This window comes from Antechinus flavipes, chromosome 6 (genome assembly GCF_016432865.1).
Source record: "Antechinus flavipes isolate AdamAnt ecotype Samford, QLD, Australia chromosome 6, AdamAnt_v2, whole genome shotgun sequence".
In the NCBI taxonomy this organism is placed as follows: Eukaryota; Metazoa; Chordata; class Mammalia; order Dasyuromorphia; family Dasyuridae; genus Antechinus; species Antechinus flavipes.
Genome location: NC_067403.1, coordinates 132,536,053 through 132,556,589, shown reverse-complemented (window position 1 = coordinate 132,556,589; position 20,537 = coordinate 132,536,053). Strand labels below are relative to the sequence as shown.

General features: G+C 36.7%; 1 protein-coding gene across 1 annotated transcript in view; it reads left to right on the top strand.

The window, feature by feature from the left end:
• Positions 1-7,526: 7,526 nt before the first annotated feature.
• The window catches only part of ENPEP (glutamyl aminopeptidase), a 116,802-nt gene continuing 103,791 nt past the window's right edge, over positions 7,527-20,537 (top strand). The window contains exon 1 of the mRNA XM_051964388.1: positions 7,527-8,231. Coding sequence (XP_051820348.1) covers positions 7,603-8,231 — 629 coding nt within the window. The 5' untranslated portion in view covers positions 7,527-7,602. The remainder of the gene's footprint in view (positions 8,232-20,537) is intronic.

Here is a 20,537-nt window from a genome sequence, read left to right as displayed (position 1 = left end):
CCCTGTTCTTTTAAAAGAAAAAATTGGGAGCTGACTTGAGTTCACATTAGGAAGGGAAATTGTCTTTGATCAACAATAATGCTGGAATAGGTTGGTTTGCCTGTTATCTTTGAATGTAGCCCTTTATAGCTATCATTAGTGGAAGAAGTCATTTCTGGAAAGTAAATATTCACATTAGTTCCCCTAAATACATACTACTTTTTAGTCAAACTAGCATACTTGTTTTTCCCTTAAGTAACCACTTTGTTCCTTAGATCAATGTCTGGGAGATACTCTCTCCTTATCTTTCCTTTGTTCCTTCAAGGTTTGCCTCAGTTACCTTTTTTTAAAAAAATATATATTATAGCTTTTTATTTACAAGATATATGCATGGGTATTTTTTCAGCATTGACAATTGCAAAACCTTTTGTTCCAACTTTTCCCCTCTTCCCCCAACCCAGATGGTAGGTTGACCAATACATGTTAAATATATTGAAGTACAAGTTAAATATAATATATGTATACATGTCCAAATAGTTATTTTGCTGACAAAAGGAATCAAACTTAGAAATAGTGTGTGTGAAGGAAATCAAAAATGCAGATGGACATAAATTGAGGGATTCATAATGAGGGATACATAAATTCTATATAGTGGTTCATAGTCATCTTCCAGAGTTTTTTCGCTGGATGTAGCTGGTTCAGTTCATTACTGCTCTATTAGAACTGATTTGGTTCATCTCATTGTTGAAGATTGCCACGTCCATCAGAATTGATCATCATGTAGTATTGTTGTTGAAGTATATAATGATCTCCTGGTTCTGCTCATTTCACTCAGCATCAGTTCATGTAGGTCTCTCCAGGCCTTTCTGAAATCATCCTGCTGGTCATTTCTTACAGAACAATAATATTCCATTGTTGGAATCCTTACAAAGTGTTAAGTCATTAGAATTGATAAAAACAATAATTATCTAATTTAGCATGGTTCAGTATGATTGATCTGATCCTACAAGGAGATGTTATGGGCCAGAACTTGAAACAAGGTACTAAGTGGAATTGAGGAGACAATGTTTAAATTTAGTTTAGAATTGATTTAGTCCTACAACAAATAATGGTTTCCCAGTGATATAATGATTGGTATTTACTCAGTGTACAGCATATAAGCAAGAAAGAAGCTCTCAGGGCCACACAGACATAGAAGCCCAGACAGAAGCTCACACAGAAACACAGAAGCCCAGATAGAAGCCCACTCTCAGAGGTGGAGACAGATTCATTCCACCTTGGTGCTGGCTGGAGACATTCGGAGGGAGCTAAGGGCTGAAGCTCAAGACTTTGAAGGACACAATAAAGGACTGGATTTTAACTCCTGTCTGTATTTGAGGTGATTATTGATCTAAACTGAAATGAAGGTTACCTCCAGCAACTTTCCCAAGAACATCTGGAAGAACAAAAAATTCAAGTACCTCAAAGGAATCAATGAGAAAAAAATGTGAAGGAAGATGGAATAGTCATACTAGAACTCAAAACTTTATTATGAATAATAATAATAAATTAGGTACACAATATATTATCTAGCATATGATACAAACATCTAAACTGTGGGGACAAAAATTCATAATTTGACAAAAACTGGAAAAACTGGAAAACAGTATCATATAGAAACTAAGCATAGACCAACTTCTCACACTTCACACCAACATAAGGTAAAAATGTGTATTATGATTTATACATAATAAGTGATACCATAAGGAAATTAAGCAAGCATGGGATAGTTTACCTGATAGATCTGTGGTTAGAGAAGAATTTAGGACAAAACAAGATGTAGAGAGCATTATAAAATATAAAATACTTAATTCTGATTATATGAAATTTGGAAGTTTCAATGCAATCAAAATTAGAAGGAAAGCAAAAAATTGGGTGGGAGAAATTTTGTAACAAATATCTCTGATAAAGGCTTCATTCCTCAAATATGTAAAGGAGTTAAATTTACAAGTATACAAGTCATTCCAATTGATAAATGGTAAAAAGGATATGAGAAGGTAGATTTTAGCCAAAGAAATCAAAGCTATCTATAGTCATATGAAAAAATGCTCTAAATCACTATTGATTAGAGAAATGCAAATTAAGATAATGCAGGTACCAATTTACACTTCTCAGATTGGCTAAGATGATAGGAAAAGATAATGGTAAATGTTGGAGAGGTTGTGGGAGAACTGGGACACTAATGTATTGTTGGTGGAGTTGTGAAATAATCCAACCATTCCGGAAAGCAATTTGGAACCAAGCCCCAAAGGCTATAAAACTTTGATCAAGCAGTGTCCCTACTGGGTCTGTAACACTAAGAGATCTTAAAAGAAAGGAAAGGACCTCCATATGCAAAAATGTTAATAGCAGTTTTTTTTTTTTTTTGTAGTGGCAATGAATTGGAAATTGAGTGGATGTCCATCAATTGAGGAATGTATGAATTTTGAGTTGTAGGGAGATGGCAGAAGTTTTCCTCCTTCACTTGTTTGATGAGGAGGCCTAATTTTACTTCAAATGCTTTGACATGTGATTGTATATCACAGAGGAGCTTCCCCTTTCCTTGAAGTTGCATATTGAAATTGTTGAGTAGCTCTGTTACATCTGTCAGAAAGGTAAGGTGCCATTTCCATTGTGCATCATTGAGCTCTGGTACTTAAATTTGTTTTTTGAAAGCAGAAAAGTTGTAATCTGTGGAACTAAGTCATAGAAACGTTTCAAAACCCTCCCTCAACTCAATCAATGGACTTCTGTGTGATATAGAACATCTCCATACCCAACATTTAGCTCAGACAGAAATTCCTGAAGTTGTCTGTGATTTAGTGCATAGCTCTAATGAAGTTAACACAAGATACCACAATTTTCATAACAGAGTCAGGGATTTACTACACAGCGCTTGTTGGTGGATGAGGCAGTGTATGGCTATTGGATGAGAATGGTTATGTTTGTCCATCTCTTGGTTAATGTGAGCAATTACTCCTTTCTTAGACCCCACCATGCTAGGAGCACCATCAGTTGTCACGCTGACTAGTTTAGCCCAGGCCAGCTCCAAACCATTCATAGTTTGGCAAGCCTTTTCATAGATATCCTCTCCTGTAGTTGCTCCTTTGATGCTTTGCAGTGCAGCAAGCTCTTCTATGACTTCAAAATAATCATTCCTCCCATGAATAAAAATTAGAAGTTGTGCAGAATCACAAACATCATTGCTTTTATTGAGTGCCAAGGAAAAATATGAAATTTTTTTAAATGGAGTTTTGCAAATGCTGATGCAGATTGTCTCCCATTTCTTCAATCCTCTGTGTAATTGTAGATCCTTAAAGACTCACTGTATTAAATAAATCGGCCTTCTCTGGACACATCTCTTTGGCAACAGAAAGAAGGCATTTTTTAACAAATTCTCCCTCCACGAATGGTGTGCCAGTGTGTGCTATTAGCTTGGCAACTTGAAAACTTGCTCACAGTGATGAAATATTTAGCTGCTTCTGCTTCAGTTTTGCTGAGTTGTCAATGTATTTTTTAGTTTTAATATTTTATATTTTCTCACTTCTCCAACCAAACAATCACATTTACCTTTATGTAAACCTCCCTGAGAAACCTGCTCCCAGAGAACCATTATATTATATTAAAGAAGAAGAACACCACATTTTGGTGCTTGAACATGGGACTTACAGGACCCTGATCTCAGTGGAAAAGCCTCTGATCCTGATCCAGTGGAAAAGTCTCTCTGACCCAGAAATTAGGGTGAGTACAATAACGAAATTTTATTAAAAGAGTTAAAGTAGAATTTCACCTAAGATGGGACAGATGTTTAGAACATCTCAGGGAGGTTTTCTGGAGGCAGCCTTAGTTTCAATTCCAAGTAATAATCACTCCAAATGCAGCCCAACAGCTCTTTCCTCATACTGCATGAAAAAGTAATCATAAGTCCACTGTTCTTTGAATATCCTACACGCCGAGTCAATTTTTCTTTTTCTTGACATCATTATTTCCTAGGGATTCCAAATTGCTATTAGTAAAATACTAACATATACATATAGCATTACAAAAACAATATAACAGCAATAACTTTGCCCACACAGAGACATACAGACTGCAATGCCCAACTTCCCCCAAGCTGCCTCTGTGCTGTGATGCCTCTGTTTCTCACACTCTCTCTCCCTCTCTTTGTGCTCCGGATTCCGACCTTCAGTGCTGCAGTGAATTCCCCCTGCAGGGTCTGTGATATGGGCAGCATGCACTGTGCATCCCCCATGCCTTTCTGTTGTGGTGGCTGCCATTACTCTACATCCCCCATGCCTGTCTGTTGTGGTGGCTGCCGTTACTGTACAAGGCCGTGGGCCATCAGTTCTCAGTCTTCTGCATCTCTCTCCCTTCCCCACACCACACACCCAGCCTGGGAACTCACTTCACCTCGGTATCGCGTCACACTTTGTCTCCACCGCCTCTGCCCAGTGCCAGAAGTGTGCGTTGCTAATGCGAGTTTAGATTAAATGTCATTTCCGGTCTGATTTTTCCATAACCTGGCGGGCTGCATAAACGTCCTCAGTGGGCTGCATCTGGCCCATGTGCTGTAGATTGAGGACCTCTGCTCTATGTCCTCTGCGAATTAAAAAGATTATCCAGAAGAAGAATAAAAAGTTGATAAAATCACCTGTTTTCATTTTGGCTTCATTCATTCACTGAATCATGCTTGGGTAATTGAAAGAGTCATTTCTTTTACCTTGTTTTGGAGGATAGGGGGTGAAAGAAGAGTATTATTTTGTACCCTTCCTTATTGTATTATTTTGTTTTTTTTTTTCTCTTCAGTGTTGATCATTCCTTACTATACTACCTACTTGACCCTGAGACTGGGAGATTTAATTTCTCATTCCATCTCTATCATATCTAGCTATATTGGCTTTGGTCTTTGGGCATATCCCTTTGCTTCTCTCATTTTCTTTCTCAATAAAGTAAAAGGGTTGAACTCAATTTCAGTTGAACTCATTTTACCAAACATGCATTAATTACTGTGCTAGGTATAAATGGAAGATGTGGAGTTTCAATGAGCCATAGTCACTGTCCTTATGGAGTTTATAATCTAATAATAAAGGGATAATTGTAAAAGGTGGTAATACATAATAAGAGTAATGTAAACAAGATACAAAACCAATCACTGGGCTAAGTGCAAGGATATATACCTTATTATTAACAAAGGAGATCAAGAAAGATTTTTAGAAAGAGGTGACATTTGAGTTGGACTTTAAAGGATGGTAAGAACTCAATGGGTAGAGAGAAAAAGAGAGAACATTCCAGGATAGGAAAGGTACTGAGTTCAGGGCACTAGGGTGGGGAAACTTAGGGTGTGTGACAGGGAAAGATAATAATCCAGTTCAAAGTCAGAGATAAAGATTAATAAAATAATTGGATTATGGAGAGTCTTGAATGTCAGGTAAAGGAATTTGGACCTTATTGGTCAAGCAACCAGGAACTACTGAAGATTTTTGAACAGATAAAGGACATAACCAGACCTCGGGAGGATGGAGATTTGCTGGTAGTGGTATAAAATGTGAATTGAACAGAAGAGATTTGTTAAGTAGACATTTGGTAGGCAGTTAGGTGGCTCAATAGAAAGAGCGTTGGGCCCGGAGTCAGGAAGGGTCGACTCTGGTCTCAGACAGTCACTATGTGACCCTGGGAAAGAAAATGGCAAACCACTCCAATATCCAAAACCTCTATGTATAGCATTGTCATGCTGTAGTCCATAGGATCACAGAGTTGGACACAACTAAACAAGGCACAAGGTAGTGAGGTTCTGGACTAGGATGGTGGCAAAGGAAATCAGAACAGTGTCAGAGATACAGTGGAAGTAGAACTAATAGTGGTGTTGAGAGGAAAGGAGAAAGTAGATCTGGTGATAATGGCAACATATATTTTTTACATATGAGGCAACTGGAAGTCAGGGAATTGTGTGACATGTCCAAAGTCACACAGTGTCTGCATCTGGACCAGGATTTTGAATTTTATCTTATGATTCTAAAAATGCAACATTCTTTCCATTGTTCCTATGACAACTTTCTGCAAGAGATCTTTTAGGATTTCTATCTTGTGATTCCTTTTAGCATTCAAGTAAAGCAAAGAATTTTATTTCTTCATTTTTTTTGTCCCTTTCCTTCTCTTCTTTTTGTCTTTTTTCTTCCTTTCCCCATCCCACTACTCAGGGATCTAAACTTCCCCATTGAATTAATTTCTCATTGGTCCTATTTCAACAGATCTAAAGTATGGCTACGTTAGTCAACCAACATTTATTAAAAGTGATTAATATGTGCAATTGCAGGTTTACAAAAGACAAAAGCAGAATTCCAGCCCTCTAGAAACTTATAGTCTAAGGAATGGAGAGAAGACAACATTGAAATAATTGTAAAAACAAGTTATAGACAAGATCAATTTTAGGGGAAAAATCAACAGAGTAATAACACTTGATGAATAATTTCCAGCAAATACTTGGCAGATTCCTAGAATTGCAAAGGACCTCAGAGGCTACACATTTTATAGGTGGGGTAGATAGTAAACATGGGATATTAGAACCCTAGCTGAGTTCTAAAGAACTGGGAGGATTCAGAGATCACCTAGTCCAACCCTACATTTAACAGATAAGGAAATGTAGATCCAAGGAAATTAAGTGACTTTTCTAAGATCACACAAGTATCAGGGGTTGAATGAGTTAATATTTTTTCCCCAAATTGTTACTGTCAGCAGAATATAAGTGATTCCATGTCATGAAAAAAAAATATTGTTTTGCTTTCAAAGTTTTGAAAAAAAATAGTATTTGTTCTACTTTCTGAAATGCACATTCAAGAGAATTTTACTCAGTAAAAAGAAAAATGAAATAATGGAATACTCTTGGAGGCAGAAGTTGAGTTTTTCTAAGGTATATATATATATATAAACAAAAATACTTTATTTCTCTCTCTCCTTTCTTCCTTCCTTCACTCCTCACCTCTCTCCCTCTCTCCCTTTTTTCTCCTTCCCTCCTCCTTCTCTCTCTCTTCTCTTTCTCTTTTTGCCTCTTTTTAATCTCTCTTTTTTTCCCTCTGTTTTTCTCAGTCTCCGTCTCTTCTCTCAGTCTCTGCTTCTTTTCCCTCTCTCCCTCTCCTCCCATTCCTGAACCAGCTGCTGACAGTCTTTTGGCATGCAGCTTTCCCTCGGTTGCTGATAAGTTCAGCACGGCTTTAACTTTAACTCACTCCAGCAGGACTAGCAGTGGCAGGCATCCAGATTTGCTGTTTATGAGTTGTTTTTAACAATAGTTTTCGTTCTCCGACTTTGATGGTTTCCTCCACCAGCTGAGGGGAGGATTTTTCTATCACTTTCTCCCTCTGTTTTTCAAATATGTCTTTCTAGGTGGGTGTGTTTGCTTTAATGCGAATACTCATTAACTGAGTGGCCCATAGGAATGTGAGGGGAGAGGAAAATGGGCGGGTCAAAAAGGAGGTGGAGGAATAGAAAACGGAGACCGTCAGCCTTGAGTTGGTTTCCAAAATTGGGGGGGAGAACAGGGAAGTGTGGAGAAAGTCGTGAAGACCGCTATCTTTTTTCATGCTTCATTCTTAGAACTTGGAAACAAAAATGAATCCTTTGGAATATGAGACTTCTAAGAGGTACTGTATAAGAACAAGACATGTGGTCATTATTTGTGCTGTGGTGGTTGTTGTGGGATTAATAGTAGGACTTTCCGTGGGACTATCTTGCAAGACATCCGAGGATTCTGGACAAACTCCCAACATACCGGGCTCTTCAACTCCTGGACCTTCAACTCTTCCTCCACATGAGGCCAGTCCTTGCCCTGCCAATGCTGATGAAAGTGGTCAGTGGACAAATTTCCGACTGCCCGAATACATCAAACCTGTGCATTACGACCTGGAGGTGAAACCTGTGATGGAAGAGGATACTTACACAGGCACAGTCACCATCCATATCAATGTGACAGAACCCACCAAACATCTTTGGCTGCATATTCGGGAGACATGGATCACCAACCCCTCTCCAGTGCTAAAGAAATCTTCAGGTGAGCAGGTCCCAGTGAAGCGGTGCTTTGAGTACAAGAAGCAAGAATATGTGGTGATTGAGGCTGAGGAAGAACTGCCTCAAAACATTGGAGGAAGCACCTATCTCCTGACCATGAACTTCAAAGGCTGGCTGAATGGCTCCCTTGTTGGGTTCTATCGGACCACCTACACAGAGAATGGAATAACCAAGTAAACATTAATTTTAATTAACTCTTCTAACCCACTCCAACTTTCTTCTACTTTCCTCTCTCCCCCCCCCTTCTCCCCTCCCACCTCCCCTCTGTTTTCTGCTCTGTTTGCTGTTGCTAATTTCTCACAATTGGTTTTAATTTTGCCCAATCATATGGAACACAAGAGCTCTTACACTGTCAGTACTAACAAAAACATTTTAGACTATTGGGAGCACTGCAACAAGGGGGAAATGAGTGATAGCCTTTATTTTTGTATTTGGGGGAAAACTTAACAGACAATCTCTTGTCTTCAGTGTTATTCCAAACTGTCTTGCGTTTGGCAATTCTACATAATTTCCTAAGGTAGTAATAATGATGCTTTCTGGGATGGATAAGAATGACTTAGATAAATTTCCAATTTTTTTTCTTTTTTAAATAGTCTTGCTAAATTTGACAATACTTTGAGAAGTGTGGAGAAACAGATATAGAGAAGTTAAGTAATATCTAGGGAGGCTTATTGTCACTATCAATGTAACATGAGTGCCCGAGTCATAAATTGCTGAAAAACATCTTTTCACTTTTCTTTCTATTTTTTTGGTATACAAGAAATATTTATAGTACTATTATAATGAAGTATAAAAAAGTATCCCACCTCCTTTCTTAGAGGGCAGAGTCAGATTATGGCTTGGGAGAAGGAATAGAGTCAGGGTGTTATTTTTTGTTTTTGTTGTTTTTTGCTGCATTGGAAACCCTTGGTTCAACCTTTCCCATCTCTTCTCCAATTCTCCTCACCAATATGTGACCTTTTAAAAGCAAAGCAGGGTTTGGAATTCCTCAGTACCACGATCATGGGTCTCCACTGTTCTGTTTCTGATGGGAGTTCTATAGTTACTTTCCAAAAAGAAATTATTTCTCTTCCTCTCACATTCCCTCCCCATCAATGAAAAAAAAAAGGAAAAGCAAAACCTTTTTTTAAAACTACGCAGTCAAGTAAAACTTGATCCTAAATCACCCTTGTTTAAAAAAGTGTCTCATTTAAGCACACTCATTTAGCATCACTTAATATTCATATATATATATCTTTTCCTTTAGAACCCAACTTCTTAAACTGGTTTGTGATCCCATATAGGGTCTCATAACAATATGGGTGTCATGAAATTATGATTTATTATCAGTAAATGTTTAATTTGTATACTTGTTTTTTGTACCTATATAATTGGGGTCATGTAAAAATTTCTCAGACAAAAAGGGATCACAAGTGACAAAAGTTTAAGAAGCCCTGCTCTAGAAGAGTAGTTGGTTATTGTGCTGGACAGAGTTAAGAATTCTTAACTGATAAGGTCCTGGGTCGCTAGGTGGAGTGGGCCCAGGAAGCCCAAAATACTGATAAGATTACTCCCTGAGGCCAGCAGGGAAGGGCACTTATATGGATCAAACTCAACCTTAAATCCTATCCCCAATGGAGGTCTTGGATAATCCTATCTCTTTACATCTAATCAGAACCCCTCCTTCCCCCAGGTTTAAGTTTCCCTTGTTAATCTGCCTAAGGTCTACGTTATCTTTGCTAAATCCTTTTTGGGTTAGTTTGCTATGATATCTGTGATAATGTTCTGCCTCCAGATGTCTTTCCTCTTGCTCCTTCCTTCTCTCAAGCCTCATAGCTAATTTAACTCTTTTAGGGTGCTAAATCCTTTTTAGAATTTAGTTTGTATTCCCTTTCTTCTCGTTCAGAGAGTTCCAGCCGAGAACTTGTTTTTTCCATTGTTAATTGTTAAAACCACTTTCCTTGCCAAATATATGCATTCCCAAATCTATTTCAAATTTACCATTACTAGTGCCTATTTTACCTCTTCATTTTGTTTATAACCTTCTTGTAAGTAAATTTATTTTTTGCCAAAGGAGAAAGTCCACTATGAATTCCTCACAAGAAGGAACCCCAACATTTGGTGCCTATATCAGTCTCATCATTTGGTGCAAATTACTCACCTTAATCTCATTAGAACATTTAAAATTGTTTTTAGCCTATTGTTATAGTATAAATTGTTCTTATTCTGCTTATTTTTAACTGCATCAATTAATATATGTCTTCTGAGACTTCACTGAAACCATTGTTATGTTAATTCCTCATTTTTCCCTGAATAGGTAAGCAATACCTGAGTAGCCAGTTCTTAGCTATTCTAACAAAAGTTGCCAAACATTTGTGATAAAGAAGCAATTTAGCCTGGGACCTATTGTTAGCCAATTTGAGTAGGCTATTTTAAAAAAACTGTAGTAAAGCTGGGAACTAGAAATACTCAAATGAAAGTGTGTGGGTCAGAAGCCATTTAATAAAAAAGACTGGAGAGATCTCTAGAAGCAAAATTTATTATACGTTCTCGGGAGAATCGGATGTCCCACCCATCGAGCAGACAATCGAAGGGAGGAAGCACTGTAGGGGGAAGGGTCGATGCTTTTAATCCCTAACGCAAATTCCCCTCCCACCACTGACCCTCATCCTTATTGGCTGAGGATCTTAACATTCTAAAAGCGGGAACTATCCAAGAAATTGAACTTGATCAATAAATACATAGTTGCCCATATCTGGTTGAAATAGGGAGGATAATAAGAAAGGGACTTAAGTATGCCCTTAGGGGGATAACAGGGAGGAGACTTTAAATATGCCCTTAGGAGGATGGCAGGAGTGGGGGTTTAAGTATGCCCTTGACTTAATGCTTAAAGTCCTTCAGGCCTACTTAAACTTTGAAATAGATGAAGCCTTACTTTCACAACTATCTTGAAAGATCTCACCTTATCTAGTTCAAAAGGCTTTATGGAAGAAACCAGAAAGTGAAGAAGGGGAAATGTTTGGTAAAGACTTCTTCATTGCTTCTTGATCTGGTTACCATGGCTGTGGAGGAATGTCAGCTGTAAAAGTTCAGAGTTGTAGAGTGGAAGATGATAAATGAAAAATGGTGGCCTAGCCTTTTTTAAGACTACTTTTGTGACAATTAGTGCTTCTGTAAAAAGTTTCCACATTCCTTGGCAAATATATCAATAACAGCTTAACAGCAGGGATTCTCTCTCTCTCTCTCTCTCTCTTTTTTTAAAATAACTTTTTATTGATAGAACCCATGCCAGGGTAATTTTTTTACAGCATTATTCCTTGCATTCACTTCTGTTCCGATTTTTCCCCTCCCTCCCTCTATCCCCTCCCTCCCTCCATCCCCTCCCCCAGATGGCAAGCAATCCTTTACATGTTAAATAGGTTACAGTATATCCTAGAACCCAATAATTTCAAAAGAGATATATAAACAGTGCTATAAAAGTTTAGAGGAATAAGGAAAAGGATTATAATGATTCATATGAAGGCATTTTATTTGAACTCTGTGGCATTTTAAGCTAATATCAGATTATTAATGAATTTTTAACATTATTTACTAAGTACATGTTTATTTGTCTGTTATGTCACATATCTACAAATTGCTAAAAGGATATATTTGTTTCTTTTTTGTCTTTGCATCACTGTTTACTAGGACAATGGCTGGCATGTGTAGGGCTTAAGAAATGTTTGCTAATTGGTTGATTATTTGTTGTTATATGGTCATCCTACTCCTGGACTTCGTCAATACACTTAGAAGTGTATTCTGCCTCCAGGTACCTTCCTGTTACTAGCCATTTTTAATAACTTTTTATTGCTAGAACCCATGCCAGGGTAATTTTTTACAGCATTATCCCTTGCACTCACTTCTGTTCCGATTTTTCCCCTCCCTCCCTCCACCCCCTCCCCAGATGGCAAGCAGTCCTTTACATGTTGAATAGGTTACAGTATATCCTAGATACAATATCTGTGTGCAGAACCGAACAGTTCTCTTGTTGCACAGGAAGAATTGGATTCAGAAGGTAATAATAAGCAGGGAAGAAAAACAAAATGCAATTTACACCACTCATTTCCCAGTGTTACTTCTCTGGGTGTAGCTGATTCTGTCCATTATTGATCAATTGGAACTGAATTAGAACTTTTTTTGTCCAAGATATTCATCATATTTATTTCAGCATATGAGAAATTGAAAGTGATAAAATTTTAAATATTTACTAATTTAAAATGATACTCATTTTCCATAATAATAATAATAATAATAATAATAATAATAATAATAATAATAATGTGAAGAGTAGTGTTGTTTATACATTTTTGCGAATCTCTTTGTTCTATTTAATCATTTTTCAGTTGTATCTAACTCTTTATGACCCCATCTGAGGTTTTCTTGACAGAAATACTGGAGTGTTTTGCCATTTCCTTTTCCAGCTCATTTTACTGAATCCAGGCCAATAAGGTTAAGTGACTTTTCTAGGATCCCACAGCAAGTGAGTATCTGAAGCCAGATTTGAAGCCTGGAAATGAACATTTCCTGACTCCATGTGGGACACTCTGCATTGTGCTACCCGACTGCCTCAATTCTCTTTAATATCTAGCTTAACAGAAGACATCTGGATTCTCATATCTCTGTAGTCAAGGTGTTATGATATATTAGTTTGGCTTAAAGAAAAGAAAAAAAATTTAGTCTCACACAGATGTAGTTGGAAAAGGGAACAGAATTTTAATGATCAAATAATATCTTAGTATTATTATGAAAATAATTTTTGCCTCATCCCCCTTCCCCCCGCAAAAAAAGAGGGTCTTGGGGACTCTGTAGCGTCTACTGACCACAATTTGAGAACTACTACAGAAGAGTAAGTAGTCATCATATTATATTGGACAGGGCTTTATTTAATTTTTTCCCCATTAATTTATTATTTATTGTAAATATTATTCTTTTTAAATTTTGAGTCCCAAATTCTTCCTCCCTCCCAACCTTTTCCCACCTACTGAGGCAAGAAATATATTAATTATATATGTGAAATAATTCAAAATATTTTTTATATTTTCTAAAATTTTTTTTTTAATTGGAAAAGAAAGAAAATTATACTTCAATTTATACTTGGAGTTCATCAATTTGTTCTCTGGAGGTGAATAGCAAGTTTTTCTTCATGATTACTTTAGAATTGTCTTGTATTGATCAGGTTGTAAAGCCAGATCTTTCACAGTTCATTCCAACATTGATGTTACTTAGCATCAGTTCATTGAAGTCTTGCCATAGGCAGGGCATTAATGATTGAAGGGAAGTAATAATCTGAAGAAACAATTCTTTTCTTTGTGTATCACTTGAGATCTTCATCTTAATACAATTTCTGTGTTTCCATTATATGGAAACTCTATCTTAATATTACATTTAGAGGTGAAGAACTGATTCAAATCCCAGCTCTGTAACTCACTAGTTGAGTGGTTTCAGTTTCAGTCATGAAATAGTCATTCTCAGTGACTCTATTTGGGATTTTTTTGGCAAAAATACTGGAATAGTTTGCCATTTCCTCCTCCAAATCATTTTACAGAGGAGGACACTGAGGCAAGCAAAATTGGTGACTTGCCTGAAGTCACACAGCTAAGTGTCTGAGATCAAATTTGAATTGGGGTTCTACTGATTCCAAGGCTGGTGCTATATCCTTAATATTAACTACCCCTGCCCTCACTAGCATTAATCTAATCATTTACCTGTCTGAGACTCAGTTTCTTAATCTGAAAAATGAGGATAATAATATTCACTCTGATCATCTCAGAGTTGTTTATAAGGAGCAAATGAAATAATTAATGTAAAACATCCAATGAGTCATGAAGTTCTATCCAAATATCATCATCATCATCGTTGTTATCAAAATACTTCCATACTAAAGCATCTGTGTTTTCATCAATGAAGTACTCCCTTGAACATACATGACAAATCCTATTATCTTTTGAGAGATGGCCTTTTTAAGTTGTGATGGCTAAAACATCATTTCAGAGACAGCCCTCTTGTCGGGGTGGGGAGGAGGATCTTTTTCAAACTTAGCTATCCTGGACTTTCTATGACATAGATAACCAATTATATCAAGTTCATGTTCAAAGCCATTCCAGCTTGGTGGTATCTTTCAGATCTTGTACTTCATTGATATAGATTTTGAGAACCTGACATCAACTCCATAGCACAAGGAAAGAGAACACTTTAGAAAAATTAACAACAAAATAATATGTTTTGAAGAATTAGAGGAAACAATGTATAGACCTGAGCAGATTTTTTTGATAATCTTTTTAAAATTTTCAATCATTTTTACATGTCTTTTCAGGGTGTGAATCCAATAAATATTTTCTTGTGATGCAATCATTATGTCTCAATACAGAAAGAGTGTACTTCAGGAAGGGGAGTCAAAAATGGAACAAGGTCTATATCAGCTGTTGTTCTGAAATAAACTAAGACTTATATCATTAATTATAGTTATTTTAATTCTTTTTGCTGTGCTTGTTAAGAGTGGGATGATGCTGAAGAGTGCAAGAAAAGTAAAGAAGATGACCTAAGCTATTAGGTTCCATTTTAAGAGTGACAGATTCCAAAGTTTACCAACGGTTTAATTAGTTATCAGGCAAGTGTTCTCATGTTACACAGTACAGTCTCAATGCTTCCCTGGACATCTGATTTTTAAAATCTGGAGCAAATTGTAAAACCTGACTTGGACTGACCAGCATTCTTTGTGCTGTGTATTACAAGCCCTGAGAAAACATTGTGGATTGATTTATAAACTTCAGTACTTTCCATTTAGAGATTAGATTGCAGGGACAAAAGAAAGGGGACAAAGTGTGTGGGTTGCCCATGAAGAAGTAATATGTGAATGACTGCAATTAAAGTAGTATAATTACTTCATATAACAGCAAGTTTCATAATTTATGACATTCATTTAAAAGTTAAAGATCTTGTATCTTCAAATGTTAATCTTTATGATGCAATTTAAAAATGGAGTGGAAATTCAACATGAACTCAGAGTAATTGCCTTAGGATGAATTGATCTACAGTTTAGGATAGTAACATTGGACTTTGCTGTTAGGGTTATCAACCTGTTGATATTAGATCTGTTTCGCCAGTTGACATTCTCACTTTTCTCTCCTTTTCCCTCTTAACTCTGCCTCCTTTCCTTAGTATTGAAAACTCTTCTTGAGTTCTAAATTCTTCCTTCTCAATTTTGATTCAGAATCTCCCTCCATTCTATGACACTTTATTGTTCAGTAATTTTGTTACTATCCCCAATTAGTGATATAAAAACTTAGAAGAAGCCTACTTATTATAGTGCAGTGGGTGTTAAATTTAGAGTTTTAGTACCTTAGTTCAAATCCCAATTCTGTCACTTATTCATTGGGGCTTTATGGAATCCCAGATTTCTCATATATAATTTGGAGGGTTGGACTAGATGATCTTTGAAGTGCCTAACTTCTGGAAACTGATAGACATTTCATAGATGTTACTACCAGCTCTGGAAACAAATACACTATTAGAATTCATGGATCTGTGCTCTCATAGCTTTGAGTCTTCAGGGATTCATCCTGCAACCAATTCACATCTGCCTGCCCTGTGTGACCGCTTGTCCAAGTCTTCTTACAAATTTGTCACAGATGATGCATAAAACATGCTAAAGACCTCCCTCAATTTCCCCAACAACAAACACACTGAAGCCCTTCCTTCATTTGTTGTTAAGGACTATTCCTAAGTGAGAAGGGACGGGTCAGTTTTCTGGAAAACCCTCACAGCTGTGAATTATAACACACTTTAAGGAATTGCAAATCAGCCTTTATTATAAAAATGTTGCTTGTGGATTGGGAATGAAATAAATGGAGGCAAGAGGGAATAGGAGAGAGGTCAGAGAATACAATTGCCTCTCATTGTCCTCGTATCATTATCATCCTTTCACATAAAGGGATCTATTCTGCTGGTCAGATCCCTAGCAGCCACTAGCAGGTTGCTTCCGTAACAAATTGTCCTGACAAATTATTCCCAACCCTTGTCATGTAACCAACAAAGATTTTGTTTTCATCCTTCATTTCCCCAATGACATCTTTTATTTTTGTTTTTCTTCTTTATTAGTGATATGTTAAAGCCCACTGACATGTAGTGCAAGTCCTAATCTTTAGTATTCTCTATGATTTTCATTTTTAATGCCTCAGAGACAGTTGTAATCTATTACTCAATGTTTTATAGTAACACTGGTAAAATATTGGCATTAAAAAGAGATTTTTCCATGAGAAAGCAGAAGTCATTAAGGGAACTTTGTAATTTCCAAAAAGGAATCCAGTCTGCTCTCTTCCAATTCTCCAATTTGCTGTCTATCTTCACTGTCACACTGTTGATGGTTAAGGCTATCCATTCAAATGAATATCTCAGTTTGGGTAACAAAAATTCTTTATCCACATAGTCTTTGCTGATCAGGTCAAATCCTTCTGAGTGATTACAAATCTCTTCCAGGAAGCTCTGTAATATTCTACTATTGTTCATTTGTTTTCATTTGGGTCTGACTCTTCATGATACCATTTGGGTTTCTTTAGAAAAAATACTGGAGTAGTTTGCCATTTCTTTCGCCAGCTTCCTTCCTTGCTTCCCTTTCTTTCTCCCTTCTTCCTTCCCTCCCTCCCTCGCTCCCTCCCTCGCTCGCTCCCTCCCTCGCTCGCTCCCTCCCTCGCTCGCTCCCTCCCTCTTTCCTTCCTTCCTTTTTAAGGAACTGAGGCAAACAGTTAAATTTTGAGTTCAAGTCAGACACTTGCTATCTATGGGACCTAGGGTAAGTCAATTAACTCTGTTTGCCTCTATCTCCTCATCTGTAAAATGAACTGGAGAAGGAAATGGCAAATCACTCCAGTATCTTTGCCAAGAAAACGGTGAATATGGCTATGAAAAGTTGATTGAAAGGACTCAATGATAACTCTAGGAATTCATTTTGATATTCCTTGATCTTGGAACAAGTGGGATTCCATGAGTAGGATTTTTTTTTAATAACTTTTTATTGATAGAACACATGCCAGGGTAATTTTTTTACAGCATTATCCCTTGCATTCACTTCTGTTCCGATTTTTCCCCTCCCTCCCTCCACCCCTTCCCCCAGATGGCAAGCAGTCCTTTACAAGTTGAATGGGTCGCAGTATATCCTAGATATAATATATGTGTGCAGAACCGAACAGTTTTCTTGTTGCACAGGGAGAATTGAATTCAGAAGGTAGAAATAACCCGGGAAGAAAAACAAAAATGCAAGCAGTTTATAGTCATTTCCGAGTGTTCTTTCTCTGGGTGTAGCTGCTTCTGTCCATCTTTGATCAATTAAGGCTCTCTTTATCGAAGAGATCCACTTCCATCAGAATACATCCCATGAATAGGATTTTGATAGTGGAGAATGATAGAAAGACTTTGTTATGAGAAAGTTATGAACAAAAACTGAGAGATTGAAGAAAAGTACATTTGTTTGAGGAATGGTAGATCACTCTGAAGAGGGTTTGCACAAAGGAATACTGACTATTGGGCTGGAAAAGAAAGATGAGAGGACACTGAAGGACTTTGAACACAAGCTATGAGGAGCCATTGAAGATTTTTAATCAAGTATATGTCATGATAAAAGTGTTTTAGGAAGATTGATCTGGAAGCATTATATAAAATGATTTGACATTGGACGAAAATTGGAAATAAGGCAAATCAGAAAGCATTTGCAGTAGGACAATTTTGAGATAATAAGGGTCTGAGTAATGGGAGAATTGGGAGAAAGGGATGGATTTCAAAAACAAAAGATTGACTGGAACTAATGTCTAATTGGATATGGGGACAAAGAGCTGATTTTGAAGTTTTAGATTTAGCAGAATGTCATATTAGAAATAAGTAAGATATCAGGAGGAGCTGACTAAAGGGGAGCAGGGAGAGAGCTTTAATTAATTAAATTTAATTTAAGAAACGATTGTACACAAAAAGAGACTGTCTGGTGAAATGAATAGAGAGAAGGTCTTGGAGCCAGGAAGACATGTGTTTCCACCTTTGATACATTTTGACTGAGACTCTAAAAAAGTCACTTAATTTCTCAATCCCCCAGGCAACTCTCGTATGATGTTATTGAAAGGTGTCAACTAGAGGAAGTTTTCCTTATCCTAAACTAGTAAAATCACAGGTGCAGTCCCTAGGACTGCTCTGTTAGCAAAATTCAGGCCAAATGTAGTGGCTAGAGTTGATCCCACACTAGTGCAGTCTTCCTTTGTATGAACAACTACAGAAGTTAAAAAAAAAAAATAGAATGTGAAGTTTACTGTCAGTTGTAATCATGTTATTTTTGGTTGGTATTGTTTAATTAACAATTTGGGGAGAATATATTTTGTTAGTTTGTGAGCTGCATGGATAAAGAAGTTTGGTTAAAACAATAGATAGAAGTATATGAAAGTAAAGTAATATTGTTAGAAAAAATGATTTTTAAGGTGATTGAAAAATGTCTTTGTTGAACTGCAAAAGACTTATAATGGAAAAGACTACATATTCAGAGAAAGAATTGATGGAGTATGAATGCAGATCCAAGCATACTATTCTCACTTTCTTTATCTTTTTCATATATATTTTTTTTCCTTTTGGAAATAATGTCTTCTCGCACGTGATTAATAGGGAAATAAATCTTACATGATTGCTCATGTAGAACTCATTTAAACTTATTACCTTTTCAGGGTGAGAGGGAGGATAAGAGAGGGAAGGAAGAAATTTGGAACTCAATTCTTTTACACATATCTTAAAAATTATCTTTATGTGGAATTGTTTAGCATGTAATCTCATAGATATAGGAGCCTATGTACTCTTAAGAATCAATTGGCTCTCCAGAGAGATAATGAAATGCAAAGCTATTTGCATGTCAAAGAGTAGGCTCTTTGGGGTGTAGAGGGAAAAGCCTGGTTCCAAATTTCCATTTAGTTACATGCTCTCTATAGGACCTTGGATAAATTAATTCAAATCCCTAGACATTGGTTTCTTCTAGTGTAAAATGAGAACATCAGATTAATGATCTCTGAGATCCCTTAATTCTATTTATTTATTTTATAATAACTTTTTATTGACAGAACCCATGCCAGGGTAATTTTTTACAGCATTATCCCTTGCATTCATTTCTGTTCCGATTTTTCCCCTCCCTCCCTCCACCCCCTCTCCCGGATGGGCAAGCAGTCCTTTACATGTTGAATAGGTTACAGTATATCCTAGATACAATATATGTGTGCAGAACCGAAGTTTTCTTGTTGCACAGGGAGAATTGAATTCAGAAGGTATAAATAATCCGGGAAGAAAAAACAAAAATGCAAGCATATATTCATTTCCCAGTGTTCTTTCTTTGGGTGTAGCTGCTTCTGCCCATCTTTGATCAATTGAAACTGAATTAGCTCTCTTTATCGAAGATATCCACTTCCATCAGAATACATCCTCAAACAGTATCATTGTTTTTTTTTTTAATATTTTATTTTATTTTATTTAATAATAACTTTATATTGACAGAATCCATGCCAGGGTAATTTTTTTACAGCATTATCCCTTGCACTTGTTTCTGTTCTGATTTTTCCCCTCTCTTCCTCTACCTTCTCTCCTAGAAGGCAAGCAGTCCTATATATGTTAGATATGTTGCAGTATATCCTAGATACAATATATGTTTGCAGAACTGAACAGTTCTCTTGTTGCACAGGGAGAATTGGATTCAGAAGGTTAAAAAAAAAACCCGGGAAGAAAAACAAAAATGCAGATAGTTCACATTCGTTTCCCAGTGTTCTTTCTTTGAGTGTAGCTGCTTCTGTCCATCATTTATCAACTGAAATTCAGTTAGGTCTCTTTGTCAAAGAAATCCACTTCCATCAGAATACATCCTCATACAATATTGTTGTCGAAGTGTATAATGATCTCCTGGTTCTTCTCATTTCACTTAACATTAGTTCATGTAAGTCTCACCAGTCCTCTCTGTATTCATCCTGCTGGTCATTTCTTACAGAACAATAATAATAATAATAATTCCACTAACAATGTATCAGTGTCCCTGTTTTCCCACATCCCCTTCAACATTCCACATTATCTTTCCCTGTCACTCTAGCCAATCTGACAGGTGTGTGGTGGTATCTCAGAGTTGTCTTAATTTGCATTCTCTGATTAATAATGATTTGGAGCAGATTTTCATATGCCAAAAAGAGTTTCAATTTCTTCATCTGAGAATTGTCTGTTCATATCCTTTGACCATTTACCAATTGGAGAATGGTTTGATTTCTTATAAATTAGAGTCAATTCTCTATATATTTTGGAAATGAGGCCTTTATCAGAACCTTTGATTGTAAAAATGTTTTCCCAGTTTATTGTTTCCCTTCTAATCTTGTCTGCATTTGTTTTGTTTGTACAAAAACTTCAATTTGATATAATCAAAATTTTCTATTTTGTGGTCAATAGTGATCTCTAGTTCTTCTTTGGTC